This window comes from Semicossyphus pulcher, unplaced genomic scaffold, assembly GCF_022749685.1.
Source record: "Semicossyphus pulcher isolate SPU_LCO1_2020_fin unplaced genomic scaffold, fSemPul1.0.p SCAF_10, whole genome shotgun sequence".
Lineage (NCBI taxonomy): Eukaryota > Metazoa > Chordata > Actinopteri > Labriformes > Labridae > Semicossyphus > Semicossyphus pulcher.
This window is the reverse complement of record NW_027211604.1, coordinates 8,265,980-8,287,778: the sequence shown is the minus strand read 5'-3', so window position 1 is coordinate 8,287,778 and position 21,799 is coordinate 8,265,980. Positions and strand designations below refer to the sequence as shown.

The window sequence follows — 21,799 nt, the reverse complement described above, 5'->3', positions numbered from 1 at the left end:
TACTTTGAAGGGATGCACGATATTGGATTTTTTGCCAATTTTATTCATTTGTTTGTAACATTTTCTTTTTTTAGGGAATCATCAAGCATTTAGGCATGATTAAAGCTTTCTTTTGTTGGCGGAAAAATGACTATTTATTTATTCTGAAGCCATAATCTGCAGATACCGATAACGTGCCGATAATATCGTGCATCCCTAGTACTTTGTCTTAGTTCTTAAATAATGTAAGAGAGCTCCAGAGTTTGCAATGACCTGCAGAGGAACCAGCTACACAATCCCATTTTTTTTTTATGTATAATGATAAATTCATAAAACATGGCCTCCCCTAGTACTCATACTCATACATACTATGTATAACACATGAAGTTTAGTACACGACGGATTCAGCATGTATCTTGTCTCATTAAACACATTTATCAGTTTCAAAATGTGTGGTCAATTTATATTGGCTGAGCTGGGAAATACTAGAATAAGAAATTTAAATGATTTGAAGTGTGTTTAATTGAAATGTTTTTTTACATGGATAAATACGATGCATGTGCCATGAATGTAGCCAAATAAATGTAAACATACCTAAAGGATTGTACATAGACTTTCACATAAAAGCTTTTAGTTCCTAAATTACTTGTTTGAAGGTCCAATGTTTGACTTTCCATGTTTGCCGTATTAGTCAAACTTTAGAAACATTTCTGGTCTTAAGCTCTTAAGAAATGTATTTAAACCACCACCCACTGTCACCATGTAGTGTGTAGGAAAATCTGTGTCAACACTATCAGTTCCTACATGTCATAAGGGCAGCAAATAGTCACTGTTGTTGAGCAAGGACCCAATAGGTTATGAAGTCACTCATGATGTCATTCCTCAGTCTGGAGAAATTCAAGGGGAACTGTGTGTTTGTGACCATACAAGGCTTCTGCTACCTGTGGTAAATACAAGTTTGTTCATAAAGGGGACAACAGGAGAAACTCACAAGTTAGATGTGTCAGTTTTGTCATTACTACAGCAGAAAATGAGGCTTTTAATGTTAACTTGTGTCTTAGTGTTTTTGTTGTTATTCGATCATGGCATTCAGGAGCGCACCACCATACTGTTATCACAATATTCATTAGTATATTAACTGTTTTGTTTTGTTTTTTACTTGTCTACATATCTTAAATCATAAATCTTTGTCCATTTGATCATAAATGTTTTTAAATTAGACAGGTTGAATTAATAGTCATTATTCATCTTAGTTTATTTCTTACCTATTGGGTTTCACAGTGCTCTGAAAACACAACATTTTGAAAAATCCAGGAAATCTTGTGTGCTTTTAATTTATTTTTAAACCCTTAAAAATCTAAAACACTTTCTATTGCCAATTTAATATTTTTACATTACTTGAAAACAGGAAGTAGGGCAGACCAGGCCTCCAGTGAACTCCATTTGAACTCTACACCCTACAGTGCAGCCAATTTTGTGTTGTTTTTTTCTTTTAAAAGGACAGTCTTCTAGTCTTTGGCATTTTTACAGAGATGGCCACCATCTGCACGTCTTTAACAGCATGATACAAATTTCCGGGTATTTTTAAATGAATGACACATTTCCCCCTTTCCTTCTCATTGACCTTGAATGTCAACATCTTCCCCCGGATACAACATTAAGCAGGATGTAATATTGCCAAAGTGTTGTGTTAACATCTCAGTGAAACAATTGCCTTTGCACATTCAACTTACCAGTAGTACTTAATTCTTCCTATGCAGACATAGAGGTGGTCAACTCTAATGTCCACCACCAGATATTGTTCTCTGGATTTTCGATGTACGTCTCTGTCGCTTCCATCACAATTCTCTGAAATAAAATTAGGCTGCTATCATAAAGGAGAATGTGGCCTAGATCAATATGCCAACAGTATGGAACAGTAATTTTATCCCTCATAAGGGGAACACAAGGTTTATATCACTAGAAAGGACTCAAATGGCACTAAAAGTAAAACCTGCATAGACAACCCCATCTGCTGGACAAGTGCAGCAAAAACTGTCAATTAGTGTTATAACAGGATCCAGTGATGTGAGATGTTTTCCTTTTTTCTTAATTTTCTGGAGTATACAAAATGACTTCTGATATTGGTCTCAGGGCCTTAAGCGTTCGATATTATCCGCACTAAAAGCCAACTCAATGAACGGCTCTAAACAGTTCCTCAGTCAAGTTGTAACTCAGTAAACATGCAGACAGCTCAACAGCTTCAGTGGTTTGACCAAACAGCGAGCATTCTGCATGATCTAAGTCACTCTGAATGTGGAATGATTGTTTGTGCCAGATGCGGTGGGCCTGCCATCTCAGAAACATCTGCCCTCAAGGGATTTCCATGCGCTATGCTAGGGTGTTAAGAATTGACAATCGACAGAGAAAGTTCTGTGCATGGAAACACATTGAGGAAGAGTGAGATCAGAGACAAATGAGCGGACTTATTCAAGCTAACATAAAGCATAGGAACAACTTATCTGATAAATATTTGTATTTCAAACTGATAATGGATTGACAATTGCATAAAATACACAATACATATGCCTCAATTAGACACCGTTTAAGATGAAGTTTAAGGCTACAAGCTAAACAGACATTTAACCATGGATAGTACTTTTTACGGCACACATTTCTATCTAAAGTTTTTTAATCTTAATCTGAAAAGTAAGTAGTAAAGCCGTTTGATAAATGTTGTCTAGTAAAAAAATGTCATTAACGTTTCACTCGGACATGAAGCTATCATGGCTAATCAGTTAGCAGGTAGCTAACTATTTCCTGCAGCAGATATCTACCTGGTGACTGCAAGTCAAGTATTCACACGTTCAGCTGTTTAGGTCTCTACGTATTGAATGTTTTAAACTAAATGGCTAATAATCTTGGTGAATAACTTTATCTAAATAGTCTTTCGTATTTGCTCCGCCGTTTACTCCGTCGATGCTCCGCCCCTCTGTAACGAATATGTGGCATTTGTGTCACTGTAAACCTAAAATAATGTGCAAGAAGAGGATGTAGAGCGCTGGCGAGTGGCAGAATCGGGCTGAAACCTGAAAATACATTGTGGGTATGTACGATGTACTTGTTTCACAGTCATTTAATTAATTATAACATATAATTAACACACCTGCAACTTTTTTTAAGAAAGTCATTTTAACTGACTTGTAACAGTTGGTGTATTCAATGACAGTTTGACATCTGAACATTGAGAGCAGTTGCTAGCGTCAAGGCTCCAATGCAAGAAAGACAAAAAAAATTACCAGACTATTAGTTTTCATTGACATCGTCTTGAATGCATTGCCCTTTTTTAAACAGGTCCCTATTAAGTGATATTCTAAGGGTGGTCGAATGAATGATAGGAAACTCAAACTACAAGCTTGCATTGTGTTTTGAGAATGGTTAAATATAAAATTAGCATTATGCGCAAATAATAGCCTAAACCACCAGGTTATGGTGCCAATATGCAAGTGACAAAATTAAAAGGTGGTTAAACTCTAAAGTTTGCCTTAAGTTGGTGTTCCTCTTGCTCTCCTCTGAGCTGCTAATTTTCAGTTTTCATGATGGGTTTTTAAAAATGTTTTCAAAAGAAGGCTCAAGTAAAAAATTCAGGATTTTTGTATTGAAGCAATAGCAAGAACTAAGTGTTTGATAACGAGGCGCTTTCCTGATGCTGAACATAACTAAATACATAAAAACACATTTGATAGTTTTCTTTTATTTAGACAACCCAAATAAAAGGCACATAACATTGCGCATGTTTATGTAATAATTTGACAAACATACATTTAAAAAAAATGTAGGAATGTTTGACCTTTCTGCTAATCAGAAAGCCTAGCCTCTCATATATACAAAATTACCATTGTTAATGTTCTAATACAAAAGATTTATAAAAAAGGTTATCTTATCTTTCACATCTATCGTAACTACCATATCCTTGGAACTAAAATAGTTTTGTACAAAGATATACATTCAACTGCTTTCACAAGGGTCCTGGAATTTCCAATTATTTTTTGTCCTTAAAAATAAAGAGATGTTCAATCCCACGAGAAATGTTCAGTTTATCACATTATTATTGTATCAAATTTGGCAAACAGACTATCATAGTGTTTCTACGTAAATGCATAAAAACAAAAATAAAAGCTACACTAATATTTTGTTTAAAACAAATCTTGGGAAAAATGACAAACATGCATATTGCATTTTTCAGTATAAACTGAATCAACTCAAAGAGCTGCAACACTGTTGAGATCACATGGCATTCCTTAAAAAATAGTTAATGTTCTACAGTGTTTGGGGTCATGCAACATCGATCTTGTCCCATTATTTTAATGGACACAAACTTGCATTTTTTAAAAGGTTATCCAGATCTCAGCCACATAACTACGCAGCCGGACTGAACTTGACTTCAAAGGAAATGTTAAAAAGGTACAGCATGTATGCCATTGCACAGTACATGATTATTTAAATGGACGGCTACGTTTAAAATCAATAATTATTGGACTTCTTGTCCCTGATGGAAGTCTAGTAAAGTCTTTTAATGCCAAATAATATTGGAAATCTTAAAAAAAAAAAAGAATATGGAGAAGTTAAGAATAAAGATACATGTTAGATATATTCAATTTAAAAAGGAAATAAGGTCATGAGATGGGCTTTTATGTGTGTTTCCTGAGTGAGGGGTCCTAAGTATCATCTTGGGGATGTCACAGAAAAAACAGTGTAAAGAAGAGTCAGACAAAACAAATAAGTCACCATAATGATGACAAACGGCCTGAAAAAGCTTCACTACAAGGCCGGGCCTTTTCATGGTCAGCCACTAGATGGCCCTCAAGCGCAGGCATGCAAACCGAAAACACCTAAGACTCCAATTTGATCTTTGATAATACTGCTGTTCACCTGTGTGTAGGATATGCTTTCAGTGCAAGACTAATTCCACTCTGACTTCATGGAAAAATCAACACTACAAATAGGCAAAAAAATAAAAACAAACCTCTGTGTTTCAATACACGTAGAAAACAAAGTACAAATATTTCATTATCAAGAGGACACAGTCGAGATATCCGCTTGAATGATAAAAGCAAAAAAGTTAAAATGCTGACATGAAAATACATTACTATGTCAACTGTACAAGTTAGTCACTGTACCTCAAGAGCATACCTATCTGAGAAAAAAAGCTATAGCACTGTGAAAAAATATTCTTCCATGCAAGTGGAAGCTGCTGTCCCTTTTACTAGACTCATTTCCTATTACATTAAATAGTGATTAGCAGGCTATAGTTAAAAAAACGACATACAAAGTAACACCCAGAGGCTTTGGGAGAGAACCTGTAAAACATCAAAAACAGCAATTTATAGTTATTGCTTCAGTCCGTTTCTCATCTCCCTTTTATAAAAGCACAGGTGTGTTTTTCCTACCGAGGCCTCCTCTCCTCTCCTTTGTCATGATACAAATCACAGTTTCATCTCTCTAACTGACTAACCTAAGCCTTACTGTTGTCCTGATTTCACGATAAATCCTACTCGGTTTCTACTCAAGTGTTCTGCGCCTCATGTCAGTCACTTTTCCTAAGTTGGGACGTAGCTGTGACTTGGGGAGCTCCTACCAGCTGCACAGCTCATGCAAGTGTTCACTTCAGGGTTTGATGAAGTAAACATGGTTCAGGGGGGAAGAAAGAGCCGGGCTCGAGGTGCAAATGATTAGGACAGGAGTCTCTTGTTTCACTTCATTTTCCCCTATCTTTCTGGCACAGTTCGATGCACTCTCTCTCTCCTTTCTACCAGGGTGGGGAAGAAGGCAAGACTTGGGACAGGAAAGACATGCTATCCACAGGCCTCATGGCGATGTTGAGCGGACCGGCCATATTCATAGGCATGGGGCTGGTTATTGCGACGGGGTGGGCTATATTCATGGGCGCCGTGGCAGGGATGTTGACGGAGGCAATGTTGACGGGTCCGGTGATGGTGACCGGGTGCTGGAGGCTGATGGGAGATGTGATGTTGACTGTGTTGGTGCTAATGTTCATCTGTGCCGCTATGGTGACGGGGTGGTTCTGGTTTACCCGGTTCATCGCACTGGTGATGGGGGCAGATATGGTCACAGGTGTGGCTGAGGCAGAATTGCAGACGTCGTTGCCATCTGGAAAAACATAAGAAAGAGTTGTAACCGTTATCCAACAGCAACTCAAAGTTTACTGGTTGGAGATAAAGGTAAAAATAGTTGCCTCATTACTATTACATGTTGGTTCTAAAGGTTTAGTGTTCAGTTAAATGTATTTGGGTTTTGTTTTTTGACCTTCGGGGCCACCATACTCTACCTACCTCAACCAGGATTAGAAGAGGATTGAGTATGTAACATCCTGTCTACATGACTGCAACAGCAGTAATCACAAAGACTACCTGCCAAGTAAAGAGCTTAAAGATCTTTCAGGCAGCTTCACTGAATTGCACACCTGAATGTTGTGATGTATGGTGAGTCCGTTCCTGACAGGAGTAACGTACCTTTGTTACAGTTAAAGTTGGTCTGTCCGTGAGTCTTCAGATGGCTGGTGATGTAGGCCGCGCTGAGCATCTTCCCACAGATGCTGCAGGTGACCTTGCCTTCATGTCGGATCATGTGGGAACGGAGTCTGTCTTTGGTGGCAAAAGCAGAGGTACAGGCCTGCAGCCACACAGCAGACAGGGTCAAAGGTCAGTAGAGTAAAACGACAACAATAACCATATAATAATAATAATAACAATCAGAAGGTAGACAGTAATGACTCTTACCGTTACTTGACATTTAAACGGTCTTTCTGAAGAATGCACATGCTTCACGTGGCAGCTCAAGTGGTCTGGCCTAGAAAAAAAAACAACAAACGTACAATCAGAGTGAGAATACAACTCAAACAGTTTAACAGTCTCACAGCATTTGGCCTAAAACTTACAAGAGAAGAAGAATATATTCCTTAACCCGAACATTTTAAAGTGGCAATCACAAAGATTTGAGTTTCATTCTCTTTGGCGGCACCTGTGGCGATAAACAGTAATTGCGGGAGCACACTTCCCAGATATCCAGACAGTGTTGCCTGTGTGATGTCCACGGTTGGCTCTGGTTATAACTCCTGATTTTCCTTGTTTCTTTTTCTTTGGATTTTCACTTATTTTTGAAGTTGTATCTGTAGTCATCAATCTGTTCTTTGTTTGTTCAGCCATAGGAGATTACTGTTTACTTGCAACACTTGCAGAGACCGGACAAGCAGCCTCTTAGCTCCGCCTACCCTCTCTGGCAGAACCACTGCTGGCTGATGGAAAACGCGTCACTAACTGGGCACCAGTTGTGATTTTTTTTCCACGAATGTCACACCAGACACCCAGTCTGTAATACTGCAAATGCAAAGGCTTTCATCAGTGGGCCACAGGCTAATTCACCATTGTGTTACCTCATTCGGCGATAGATAGTGACATTTATTTACATAAAAATCTTTGAGATTATTACTTTTCCATATCATCACAAGTAATAAGCACTATGTAAGTAGAGTAATATAATACTAAGATATAATAATTATTTTGGGGCAAGGGTTTTCATTGCTGTAACTTTACATTTACTTTCATTTGAACAGGGACATAGAATTGTAGTTAAAAAAGTTAAACAAGTGTGTAACGTGTAGAGACATGGAGCACAAAGCGAAAAAACAAATGTGCAACCTTTTCTAGACATCGCCAGTTTAGAAGTGCAGAAGCATATTGACGTTGTCTGTCTGCTTTGATAATGAGGCAATGAGCACAGAAAAAATCTAAAATTCAGTCAATGGCAGTTAATTCTGCCCCAATCAATCGTGCATGAATTAGTTTGACCTAGTTTCAAAAACGCACCACACTGACGGGGAAAATTTGAACACTCTCCACTTGTTTTCTGTCTAAAATGACACTACAGTGTCACCCTACACTTCTTCTGTTTTTTTTCCTGCAGCCTTGGCAATCCTTACAGCATGAAGCAAACTTAAATGTGAATTTCCAGGGAATTTTCTGGAAACCTAGTCAGAATGTGCCTCTCTGAGGAATTGGAAGTCTCTTCCAATTCCTCAAGTAGGCCACAAAGTAAATTCAACTTTATTAAGTAGAGGAGGGGTTATTATTGTAGTTTTGACAACAGCTGAGAGTAATTTTAACTGTTAAGGTAAAATGGGGGAAATTCTTAAAACAACCATGGTTCTGAATTACCTTTAAGATTGTAAATATTAAACATCACGGCACTATTTAGGCTACATGTATGTTTCATTATGAAATATGTTCAATAACTAATCCCTCTTTACTTCTTTCATCTACTTAGTGTGAATATTTAACAAATACCCTAAACGCACACGTGTAAAAATGATGGCTGAAAAATAAGTCTGACAATATGTGACTTGCCAGATCAATTAACTGAATTTAATCAACATAAAATAACCCTTAATAGTGCAAAATAAGGAATAACTCTGCTGTTAAAAGGAAGGTTAGAATTAAACACATCTCTGTGTTTTACAGAACAAGTTACTGTTCACAGCATGTCAGCGGTAGCTAGAAAGCACTTCTCTGCCTCTTGACCTTTACAGTGAAACTCAAATATTCACAAATTCGCCTTGGCACCGCTCCTCCTCTGTCAGCTTGTTAGTTCTGGAGAAGCTGTGAGCTGAATCATGTTAGAAGTGTCATAATGGAGTGAGTAAGGGTTACAGCACTGGAAGCTGCTCCCAAACCGGAAAGTTTCATGCTGCTGGATTTATTTTTTTCAAACACAAATGAGAAGAGTCGAGTGGAGTCTCATGGTGGTGCCATGAACCGGAATTAGTTCTTCCACTTTCTTCCTGTCTTTTTTTGTCCCACTGAAAAGGGGAGCAGACTGTAGACAGTGTCTGCCTACATATCTGGCTGAGTGGCAGTGACTCAGTGCCCGGTTATTCAGTCCCCATTCTCACTTTCCAGTATGCTGATGAATCGCTACCCCACGTCACTGTGTTGGAGGCATGCCTAAAACTGCCCTACACAGCACAGTGATAATGTTACAGCTCGGCTAGGGTACACTGCTGATGTTTTTGTTGAAGTTGTGTTGCAGCACACAACTCTTCTCATGTTAGCAATAATCTGCGCTCACTCACTGCTCAATTACATACACCAAATATATTTTAGCTCGTTAAGAGCTTGTTTTTTTGTGTCTGCGATGCCAGTCTGGGACCTTCTTTAACAAAAAATGTGTTCACTACTTAGTTAATGTGTTGACCTGAACATTAGCGCACGGTTCACTGCATTCCCAGGGGAAAGAGAGTCTGTGACATGCTGGCGGGAACCGCAAAGTGACAAGTGACGCCTCCCCCTCCCTTGAAATTCTACCACTGGTGCTCTCCCATGTGCGACTGTTTAAACATGTGGCTGAAATGGCGCGGGGGGTCAACATGAGTACAAATCTAAACTGCTCAGCACGACTATAAATATGAAAACACAGACACTGGGAAGCTACATGGATTGCAGTCATACGTACAATCGTCCCTCTATGAGAACTTGTGGTGCGGCGGAATAATTCACATGCAAGTTAAGCTATAAGCAACAGGGCTGTTGTTCAGTGAACTTTAGGAGGAGCAGAGAGAATGCGGCATGTGGTGATTGCATTCTTTGTTAAATAAATCAGCTCTTTGTAATTCAAGCAAAAACATATTTTACACATTTAAGATTGTAATGTTGGAGTATAGATGCGCTGCCAAGTAAAAAAAAGTATATCAGCTTTTTAACTTCATGTCGACACAAAGAGTTTTCTCTTTGACCTGGAATGCAACGATCACATGGTGACATTTCATTATTTCCACTACCATAAGAATAATACCATCTCAGAAGCATGCTTCCTGTTTATAGTAGCCTTCTTACTTGTTGAACAAACTAAAGCAGTTAGAAAAACATCTATCTTGCATTTGCCCCATTTTCTCACCAATGTAATATTGTGAATTTTCCCCGCTGCTACCACAACAACCTCCTCAGATTAACATAGAGAAGAGCTGCGGGCCTTTTCTTTTTGCTGCAGAGGCTCACTGGGAGAGTGTGAGCCGCAGAGATTCACAGACACTTGCACTTAAATGCATCCCCAACAAACCAGTGGCGACATTGATATGATACCAACTGGCCTTTACCCACTGGGAAGCTTCTAATGTTATGTTTGTCCCATGCTGCACTCGGCCTGTCTCAGTAAGGGGGTGAATATCAGCAGGAACTTCAATTCATCTTCCACATTGTGGGGTCAGAGGGGTTGTCTGTTAAGTGACCAATCATGCTTTGCGAGACAGGCCCCGAAAACAAATAAAGAAAGTATTTTAAAAGCTGCTCGCTGACTTATATTAGTGGAAGTTTAGGAAACTTTAAGTCCAATTCAATCAGCTGTTAATGTCACATTATGACGTGCTTTTTGCATCATTGTGCTATTGCTCTAGGAGGGAACAGAACAGCTTATTCCACCACCTCAAGAGCTATATGGGGAACATACAAAGACATTTGAAACGGGTAATATTATCTCCCCATGAAATCTGTTGCTAGCACTTAGCAGCCATCCATTGCTCAGGCAGGGTTCGCTAGTGTAACCCCCTCTCTGGCAGCAAGAAGAAAAAATGTCCTATAAGAAATCCTTCAGGGGAAAAATCCATTTCAGCCTTTCCTCCACCTTTATGCTCATTGTTTAAATCTTGGCAGTGGGAATATTAGGGAAGGAGAAGTGCATGATAGTTTAGAAATATAAAATTATAAAACGCTTATTCCCCAAAAATAGTGTGTGTCTGTGCAGTATTATAGTGACCATTGCTCAGATTTTAAGCATTTTTCTGAATATTAGTCACAATACCTTCAGATTTCTAACTGAAAAAGGCAACATTTCCTCACCTGGAGAAGCCTTTCCCACACACAGAACACACATAGGGCTTGTGGACTCCCCCGTCATGAGAGCGGACGTGGTAGGTCATCCTGTCCTTCCTCTTAAAGCGTTGCTGGCAGATGGGGCACTCGAACGGCTTCTCGTCCGAATGGGACAGCTTGTGGCGGTTCAGGTGGTAGACGTCCCGGAAGGCCTTGCCGCACATCTCGCACCCGTGGTTTTTCTTGACGGGCTTGGCGGGTTTCTTGGGCACATTATGCTGCTGCACGTTTCCCATCGCAGAAGATGTCATGATACTCGAGGAAACGGAGGTGGTGGCCGTGGAGAGGATCCCCGCTACTGTAGAGATGTAAGACTGGTTGCCGTTGTTCTCCCGCGGCATGGTGGAGATCATGGGTACCATGGTGGGGGCTGTCTGGTTGGTCTTCTTTGGCCGCGACACCATCTTGATGCCGGTGTGGCTGGACTCATGGCGTCGCAGGTGGTAGCTGTCGCGGAAGGCCTTGTTGCAGTAGCCGCAGACGAAAGGCGTTTTGCCCTTGTGTTCCTTCTTTATGACAGGCACTGGTGGCCGCACACCTCCTCCACTGGCCACATTGTCTTTGAGGAGGTCAGCAGCGCTGGAAGGGGGCTTCTGGTCTATTTGGATGGGCAGGATGGGCTTCTGGTCAATTTGTTCAGCTCCCGCATTAAGAAGAGGCAGCAGGCTGTTCTGGGCCACCTGGTGCTGGTGGTGGAGGGCTTCATTGGCCTGCTAATGAAACAAACACACACATACAGAGATGAATATTTAGTTGAGGAACTTTGGCATGTGCTGGCAAAATGTAATACAAGCTTTAAGGCACTACAGATGCTAATAATACACAAAGTCGAGACACTTCTTTTGACAAAAACAATATGACTTGCCAACTATATCATCACTTCCAAGAAGAAGAATTACAAGCCCATGAAAGAGAGGATTATTGGGATGCTACAGAATACAAAAAGGGCCCTTGATCTGTCATTAATGAGGTTGACGCAGCAGTGCCACAAATGCAAAAGCGTCCAAATATACTGGATGAAAAACGATCCCATCATGACTGTGCTGATTCATCATGTTTCAGCAAAGCAAGCATACCAAATTAAAGCTATAAACAGAGTCCAGACCTCTGAAAAACAGACAGTTAGCTCAACTATGCAGCTTAGTTAGAAGACTCGGTAGTACAAGTCTGAAGTGTACATGCAACCCACACAATAGAAAAATACAGGTCACTCAACTAGACAAACAACACGGCCTCCCACATTGTGTTATTGCGGTTGCACACAAATGGCCTCGCTAGCCATAACAAAAATGGGGGTAAAGTGGTGCAATTAGCAGTAGCAGCAGCTAGATGCTACGTTTGGTTTCACCCTGCAAGTAAATAGTGTCAAACCTTCCGACAGCCATAACCGAAAACAAGACCATGTCTCTCCAGACAAGCAGCTAAAATAAAATCAGTCGGTGCCACATGAGAATGATTAGATGCATGTTTGGTTGTTTGATGTTCTTCATTGACTGGGGGGGAATTAAAAAACACAAACAGCACATGTAACATAAGGCTACAATGCTGCTGAAAACTATGCAGCAGACTTTTGAATGTTTACACAATATAAACTCAAACCATCTTGTAGCTTCCTCAAAATGTACCTATTTGTTATACCCTTTTCAAAATTAGCACGTTGATGCAGGTTTTTCAGACCCAGGAAGACTCGCTAATAAATGCCGATTGTCTCTTTTGCCATTACCAGCGGAGTAAACTCCTTTTTCTGCTGCGTCACCATCTGACATCACAACATGCTGGAAACGGGGTTAGTAAACAACAGTACGCACAGAACTTAAGTTATACTCTTTGGTAAGCAGCAGTGAGGCTAGTGAAGATGTTATGGTGGTTAGGTCTTTATTATATCTATTGCTCATTCAGTCTATTTATCAAACTCGGCGCAGACAAATTTTTAACGATGTTCAAGCTGCTGCTCGGACGGAGACGGGCGGCAGCATCATGCCGGAAAAAGGGCAGAGATTAGTGTGTCCCATCACTGCCGATCGGAGCCGAGGCGATAATTATCTGGGTCTACAGCAGAGTCATTTGAAAAAAAGCTGCGTGTTAGCAGGTTTTTTGATCAGTGGGAAAGGGGCTTTAGTGTAACTACCACAAACTAAACGCTCAGGAGCAAAAACCATCATCTTTTACTGTAAAGCGTCTGTGAGCTGTTTACTCATTAGGGTTTGTCAGCTTAGGCTAGTTTTGTTCCAGCAAAGGTTAATCAACATTTTGACAATTACACAGTTCAGATCAGTTCTTAACGAGCAAGTCCCCCCACCCCCACCCTATGTCTTAAGCCTTTTTTACACTGCTGTTCCGCCTCAGCGCCATAACGAAGCACCGTCCTCATGCCACCTTTGTCATTTTACATTGGACCAAGCAGCGGCAGCGTTTAGCCGCCCCAGTGTGTGTTTTTACACAGCGTTTCAGCGTTGCGGAAGCAAAACGTGCACCAGGTGTAAACAAACAGCGCGTGCTTCCAATACACACACACTGCGCTGTTCTGCCCTGCCGGCTCTGCAGTTTACACAGATGCAGTTTCGCCTCTGTTACTACCTCCGATGCCGGCTCAGAGGCGGAACGACTTCGCCCCACCATTCCGCCTCTGTGCGTTCTGCATAGAAGACGGAACGTATCGGAGGCGTAATTATCCCGACTTGAACTGACAGTGTAAAAGGGGCTTTAGATTATTTTTGACCTAGCGAAAACCCTGCCCACTTGCATCCAAATTAACAGAAAAGTTAAAAAAAAAAAAGGTGTCCCATTAATTGTTGCTAAACTTGTATTTAGAATAATGCTTTAACTTCTGTCAAGGTTCCTAGGTTCCAAGGAACTCTTCTTTCATTCCTTCTTTAATGCATCAGAAATTGTATCACAGCTAACCCTGTTGTTTTGGCAAACGGACGCAGTCAAGACGACTGTGTTGTCAACTACCAGTAAGAAAAGGGCAAGGTGAAATGCTTGACCTTTCCCTTTGAGGTTCAATCATCCATCGCAGAAGGCCAGCCCAGAGAGGAGTTGCAAACGAGGAGGCAGGGGACGGAAAAGAAAAATGAACCACACAATGTCCTCCTTATGTCATCTAGCCCATTGTGAGAGACACAAATCTGAGCAGTGATGCCTCAGCAGGGGAGCTTTGTATGCTCATCTTCATTGATTTGGCTCATCTATTCATGAGACAGGGACATTGTTTATCCACACACTACTCCACCAAACTCAACGTCATTCCCTCGTATGCAATGGGACCTGGGAACTTGTGGAAAATGCCACCAAGCCCACCCATCCATTTGTCTGAGCACCTGCTCACACTTGCCACCTTCCAGGATTAGTCATCATCATGCCAGTCCGCTGGCACAACAAGGGTGGAGAGGGGGGCTTTATGTTTGGGTTTGTTGGGGGGGTTGGGGGGGGGGGGTACCAGCCGGGATCCCTCTTTGTAAAGCCTGTGAACGGCAGACACAGCCACTGCAGACGGCCTGCTTCCACACAGAGGTGCAGGGCGCGTAAGCTGCTGTGCCTTCATGCAGCTCTGACCATTTTGACACAAATGCGCTCTGACAACTGGGGCTGCTCCCTCATAAATAACATCAAAATGGAGGGAGTGTCCTGATGGCTCCACGGGCCACTGTAGACTTGAATTGAGCTCATGGTCTGAGTCAGATTAGACACTGTCTTGCTGAAATCTTTTGTGTCACACACGCTACAGCTGCTTGCCAAAATGTGTGGTTCTTAAAAAACAAAACAAGTATAATTGATAACATAAAAATGGGAAGAATGAAGCGAGATGATGCTGAGGAACACAAAAATTGAAATGTGATTTATTTTAGCTGGTACGTGTCCAAAAGTTTGAGCCTGTTCTACTAGTTGTCACTTGTTTGCATGTTCTGAAATATTTGCCTGCCACTTGGGGCCTCTGCAAAGTTGACTAAGTCCTTACAGAACATCCCTTCTGTAATGTTTGTTGTCCTGTTTTTTTTATAGATTGTAAACTATCTGATGCAGCAGGAAATCAAAGGCTTGCTTGTTGATGGTGTAGGTGGCACATATTTTAGTATTTTGCTCAGAGTGAGCAAAATGTTCTGGAGGATGTTTTGATATATTAATTCTTTCACCTGGGCTTGGACTGCAACATGTTTGAGGATCATATAAACCATTACAAACAAGCTCACATGTCAACCCCCTCCCTTGAATAATGAGAGCCAAAACGTCCAAGAGTTGCGTTGGCATTCAAGACAACACTCCTTGGCAAACAGACATAAAGCAGCTGTGAAATCATGCAGTCAAAAATCTATAGAACTGATCTATTAACTGATGCACAGGGGATTGCAAACATTTATTAAATGTTGCAACAACTTCGATTTTATGAAGAGGTACTGGGTCTTATCAGTTTAAGAAAGCAGCCTTCCGAGCAGCTTTGCAAAGATATTTTGGTCCAATATCCTTTTAAAAAAGGATCTACTTTCTTCCAGCTCATTCTCTCATTTCTCTCTAAAATCATTATCAGTCTCTAAAGTCCACATCTGTTTAGGCCTAATCTTAATGGATGAAAAATTGCATCTCTTGCTCATAACTATGGAGACGGATTCACTCTAAATGTGCACTGACAGGGAAAGAGCCTAGACAAAAAGACGCTAATCTCTTTTAGTCTTTGAATAATCAGAATGATTACATCGTTGATGTGTAAAACTGGACACAGAAACTTGTAATCATGTCAATCAAAAAACCTTTACCAAAATGTGCCTAAAACTTTGCCAGCATGTTCCCTGCAATTACCAACACACAGTGATGAGAGCATCTGTGGTGAGGCGTCTTTGCAGCCGATTCAAAACCCCAAATTTAAAATCAGTGCTGCACCGTAATATTCTCTTACATTCCTCAGTTATCAGCCTTTGTTTGCTCAAAGGGCGTTATTACTTCAGTTCTGAAAGATAGTAGACCCTTTTTTTTTTCACAGCAGAAGTTTTGGCTTGTCATAGCAGGAAATGCACAGACGTAATTAGTGACATTAAAAATGACTGCATTCCTTTGAGGTGAGCTAGTTCCAGGGCTCTTTTGTACATGCTGAGTCACTGGGACACTTTGAGTCATGGTTTACAAAATTGGTTTCGACTGTGGCTTTCCTGCTGCAAGTCGAAATATCTGTCTCTAAAAGAAAAATAGTAAAACAAACAAAAAAAAACATGTACGCTGAACATGAATGAGCAATACAACACATAAGACAAGAACTGACTTTGTATAATTTCAGTAGGACTGTTTGTCCCAATAGACCTGTTTTAAGTAACACTAGGTTTAATATAACCCCTCTGTAGGCTACCTGCTCAGCACCACATGACAGAAAAAATGTTCAGGAGTAAGAGAAGAGCAAACTAGGGTTTAAATATTGGACATTCATTCATCAGTTGGCCACAGACATGACTAAGAATTAATGATATACTTTGCTTTATATCAGCTGGATGTGTGGCTACTGTCGGCTATCACATTAGTTCTATCAACTTGGTGGTTGTCGGAAAGCTTCATTTAATGTGTTCATGCCCCAGAGGCAAATGTGATAGATGGTATTTCAAGATTTACTTGAAAGCTGTTCTTATGTTACACCAACAAACCAATAAATGGCTTCCAAATAAAAGGTGGATTACAAACACCTGTCTTTGAAATGTGTTTTTATGTGTTAGTGTCCGGTAAGATTCGTTTGAAGATGATCTCATTTTTCAAACATTTTCAGAGTAGTTGCGTCTACCTCATTTTCTGTGAATGGGACTTATCAGCCAGATGCTTTGGAGAATGAACCAAATGCCTCTGGAACAAATTCATAAGTAGTACTTTTTTATAAAATGTTCTGTTATTTTTATCCAATGGTTTTCTTGAGTGGTTATCAAAGTTTCCAGAGGGAGGTAAAATTGAGTTTTTGAGGCACCAGAAGGCCGGAAACATGACGTTCTCACTTTAAGGCACAGTGCACTGTTACTCTTCAGTATGACTGGTGTATCACTGTGCATCCAGAGGCAAACTGGTCTAAACAACATGATTAACTGGGAATGGTAACTGTAGCCTGACAGATTCACATATTTCCCTTTCATGAAAATATGAGCTACAGCTGTACTTATGGTAATTTTTAATCTCATTTACACAACAATATGGATTTAAGACGCCGGACAAAGTATCAAAACAAGAATATGTTAATCACCATCTTTCAATTTAATATGAAATAGCTTTTTTTTTTATGAATTTAACACCGTATACGGCGTTGAAATGCTGCAGAGCATGTGTCAATAGATGGTTGTTGAATGCCAACTGCACTGGACACAGATTTACATGAGATCGACACACTAACAGTGCGAAGTACACAATACATGCAGGGCTCCTGGCGGGATGCCAAACACTCAACAACATGCCACACTGTCCATCTGCCTTTTTCATCAGGAAGAAATAGCTCAAAGATGTGAGTAAGCGATCACTGTCTGACAGCAGCGCAAACATTACTGCCACAAAACTGGTGACGTCAAAGGCTGTGATATGCATCCTATTACAAAAGCATCCTGCAGTGCTCTATTCATACTCTTTACAACTTTTCCTTATCTTATATTAAGCTGGTTTGTTTCACAACTCTGAACAAGCAATACTAACGTTTTCCTGTGTTGCAAGACCTTCATCCACAGCCTTTAAAATCATCTTAAAAGGAGAAACATTAACGTCCATTTTTAATGATAGTTCAAGCATCCCTGTGGCACTCTTGCTGACTTTTCCCCCTCTTAACTTCTTCTATGATTAAACACCAGTAGCCGAGCAATTAGAGCACACTCAAGACTTAGAATTTACTGCAATTTTCATCTACTCCTCCTCTGAGCTATATTCTATTAGCCTAATCAGTTTATGAGTGGAGTGGATGGATGTGGTACACCGTAAACACTGAAAATAGAGTATACAGTATTTCCTAAGCTTTGGTGAGGGGCATGAAGATAAAAACTAAAAAAATCTAAATATAGCAGTTTCAAATTGATACAATAGTTTTAGGAAATACATGAATTTGTCAAAAAAAAAAAAGTTTTTTTTCTGAATGAAACTGAGCTGCTGCAAAGTTCATTGAGAAAGTTCTTCAATGAGGAGTTTGTCACACCCACTAACACATAACTTCACAGATAGGGAGCCGAAACATGTCTCTGGGGACTTGTATGTCCGCCTAAGTCAGAAGAATGGTGACATTCTTGGATTAAGGGTTCATATATAGTTTAAAAGCGGCCAAAGCGAGAGAATTAAATCCAAACAACAGAACCCGTGACAAACCTTTGATCATTTTAACTAGAAACTTTCTATAAATATTTTCAGGGCTTAATTATATTCTAGTATCTATACATAGCCTATAATATACCGTACAACACATTATTACATCTGATCTGCTGTTTTGCTGCTGTAATATACACTGTTATTGAATTAATACTACATTATATACATACTCATACTGTAATATAACATACTGTATGTATTTGACACTTTTAAATATTGCACCTTATTTATACTGTACTATTTCATACAGCTAAATGTTGCTGCTATTACCCATACATGTCACTTTATCCCATACCATGTCTCTTTAGATTGCCATTTACGTCACTTTGGTATACCACCATATGTGTTTTTCTGTATCGTCTCTATCGTGATGTCACAAAAGCAGCAGCTGAACTGCTTTACGGCAATTTTTAAGTCATTTTGACAACACTTTATCCTCTGACCCTCGCACATGGGAGTGAACCTGGAGCGAACTATAGAGGGAGGCGCCGTTTATTAACATGGACACTAACGTGCAGAAAAGGACTCAGGCTCAGCCCAAGTGAAAACAGAAACTCTATACTTTTTATTTGTCGAGTATTTAATTCACAGAGGATAGGACAAAAATTGGCTTTACCATGTGGTTATTTCATAGACTCATTATTTGTCAAATTACCGGAAAACATGATATATTGTGATATCGTTATCGAGATATGAAAAGTTCTATATCGTGATATAGGATTTTGGCCATATCGCCCAGCCTTACCTCTTATTTTATTTTGATCTATTCTTATTTCTATTTGTTTTTGCCTTCTTGCTACTTGTCTTTGTGCTGTTGCAACAACCGACTTTCCCCTCTGGGAATAAATAAAGTGCTATCTTATCTTAATTATTTAAGGCTACGTAATGCCAGGGGAATTAAACATTTCATTCATTTCATTGAACAATAGCCTTCCATTTTAGTAGAAGGGGGAAATCACTTAACCGTGTCAGATATCACTCCTGACTGCAGCACTCACTTTCTGTCTGAAAATGGATTTGCACATTGCGTAATGTCGCTGCTAATTTCCAATCTGCTTCTTGGTCGCTGGTGTTAGCTGCTGCTGATGTTGTTGTGTGCATAGTTTGAATTCCTCTCCGCCGCGGTCCTCCAGAATAAATAGCTAGTTAATAAACACGGAGCTCTCACGTTAAAACACAGGTTAACGTGTCATGTAACGTTAGTTTTGCAAGCTCATTACGGCAGCCTCGCCCAAATTAAGCTGAATTAGCCAGCGAGTTTGATAAACATGGTGAGCTAACTTGGCTAGTGACTGTGGAGCCGGCGGAGGGAGCGGAAAGTTCACCGCGGACTTACGAACGGCCGTTAGTAAATCTCAGCAGTTGATAAACTAAGTATGTGTGTATCCAACCTTACTGAGATTATTCAGGATAAATGAAAAATGTAATCTGCGTTACAATGAAACTCTCATCTCATTAACACCATGGCGTCCGATCAAAGCCCTCAATCACAGGGAAAAACAGGTCTGTCTCGATTGTAACGGTGCAGCAGCGGCGTCTCCAGCCTCACTTCAAATGATCCCGCATGTTCTGCTGGCTTCGACTTGGCAAACTAACTTGAAAAAATCGCCAACGCTGTCGAGTTATTCAACATACATTAGCGAAGTATTTGTACAAAAAGAAAACAAGGCACATTTTTCAAACACTCGTTGAGGAGAATTGATTTTTTGTTCTAGCGTCATTCCCAAGCCTCACAGCTGGAAGCCTGGATTCATATACCATTGTTTTGCTTGGTTACTTGATCTTTGCATTACTCGTTTAAAAACTGTTTTTACCGCTAAAATACATCGTGCCTACATTTTCTCAGTCTGTTTACGAGCTATCCCGGTTTCCCTCCCATTGAGTCAACTTACTTGAAAAAGAAACGTACTCCAGCTCGGCTCCATTTCCACACTTACTAATTCTGTAGGAAACCAAGTAGAAGCCTACAACAAAGCAACCAAACATGGCAGCTGAAACAACTTCCGGTAACCTCACGGACGGAACCACTTCACTTACTACTTAGGGGGGATGTTAAATTTAGACGGTTAAAACGAATTAGTGTAATCGTGTATTTGGCTTATTTAGAAAACACAAACGAATAAATCACGACTTCTAACTTGAAAAGATTTCTAGAACATATTCATAAGAGATGTCCTGAATTGTTTCTCTCCTTTCACGAACCTAATTTGATCTATATTTATTTCTAAAACACCCCTCTACATGGGTCTTCGCCGATTCTGCGAGGGGCATTTGTTATAACAAACTCCTGTCGCATGTGGTGGGGATGTGATTGTGTTTCTTTTACAGTCAATTCGTTTTTCTAGGAAAAAGAAGGGATTTAAAGCGGTTTGTTCTTCGGTGCAAACAAATAGCCTTTTTTCTTTCCACTAATGACAAGTGTTTCACTTTAAATGGAGCTTGATGTAGTCCGCGTGTGTAGCAGTTTTATTTTTTCATTCATGGGATGGAGATGAATGAAAACGACAAGAGCACAGACATGGCACAAATTGCCTCCAGTGGACCAAAATAACATGTATTTAGCCTACTTCATTACGTTTGATACTCCACTTAAATTATACAAACTAAAATAAATAATGTTTTTCACTTTATGCCCTATCACTTATGCTATTTCCTGGAGAATATGATATTTATGCGTTGTTTTTGAGACGTTTATGAATGTTTATTAACCATACAACAATTTGATTTATCTGTTGAGGTTGCTTATTTATTAAAAATGCAATATAAGCATTAAGCACTTACAAAATAGGAACTTACACTTTCACTCACTTCCTGCATCCGCATTCCATTTATAAATAGTAGATTAAGTCATTTGTGTTTATTCATGATTTCTTCATAAAACCAAATGTCTGTCACTGGCTGTTTTATATCACTCAACATCAAATTGTAGCTATAAATATCTTACATTTATTTGACTTTCTGACCACACTGGAAATGAATCATAGCTGTCCTTTTTTTCCCTGATGCTTCTGCATCTCTATTTTACACATTGTCCTTACATTTGTGTCATTTGGTTGTAGGAAATATGCAATCTGAAATATTGTAAAATATGAATATATAATGGGTATCACCAATGAAGCACGGTAATGGGTCTTACAAGATACCGGCAGACAATATTAGGAATACTGTATGCATGCGTGTGGTCAAATGTTACCTTCAACCTTGTAGACAGCCAAATAAATAAATACAGAGCACCTTGAGTTACAAGACCAGTCGATAATGCAAGATAACCTTTACCTTGTTGCCCTAGAGACTTACAAAACTAAAATATAGACTCTTTGACATTCTTCTTTCATTAAAATCCAGGGAAGCACTCACAGATAATCTGATAATGTGGCTTCAACAATCACTTTCAAGGAAGCGAAAGAGTGTTGCTTGAAGCTAATCACCTGGGTGTCACCTAAGCAACAGGGCCCAGACTGCTTGGCTGCACAAGACAATGTACACAAGTCAAAAATTGTTAGCATTATAGCATAATTTGCATAATTTGATAAAAAAGATGACTCACATCAAAAGTGAAACAAAATTGTGCTATTCTATTGCATCAGCATAATCATATG

The 21,799-nt window shown here is 39.9% G+C and overlaps 1 protein-coding gene across 1 annotated transcript; it reads right to left on the bottom strand.

Moving 5' to 3' along the window:
- Positions 1-3,713: 3,713 nt before the first annotated feature.
- On the bottom strand, positions 3,714-20,141 carry LOC138599557 (vascular endothelial zinc finger 1-like). Its single transcript, XM_069671284.1, has 5 exons — positions 20,093-20,141; positions 10,866-11,611; positions 6,759-6,828; positions 6,492-6,651; positions 3,714-6,129 (listed from the first exon to the last, which is right to left on the bottom strand). The coding sequence occupies exons 1-5, from the start codon at positions 20,123-20,125 to the stop codon at positions 5,768-5,770; spliced, it is 1,371 nt and encodes a 456-aa protein (XP_069527385.1). The 5' UTR covers positions 20,126-20,141; the 3' UTR covers positions 3,714-5,767.
- Positions 20,142-21,799: the final 1,658 nt, after the last annotated feature.

What these genes read in the sequence shown, in the direction of transcription:
- LOC138599557 (XM_069671284.1), bottom strand. Translation starts at nt 20,125, where the DNA reads ATGGAGCCGAGCTGGAGTACGTTTCTTTTTCAA. An exon ending in GGAGTACGTTTCTTTTTCAA is followed by an intron (nt 11,612 to 20,092) that starts GTAAGTTGACTC and finishes TTGTTTCATTAG; the next exon opens with CAGGCCAATGAAGCCCTCCA. An exon ending in CGTTTAAATGTCAAGTAACG is followed by an intron (nt 6,652 to 6,758) that starts GTAAGAGTCATT and finishes GTGTGGCTGCAG; the next exon opens with GCCTGTACCTCTGCTTTTGC.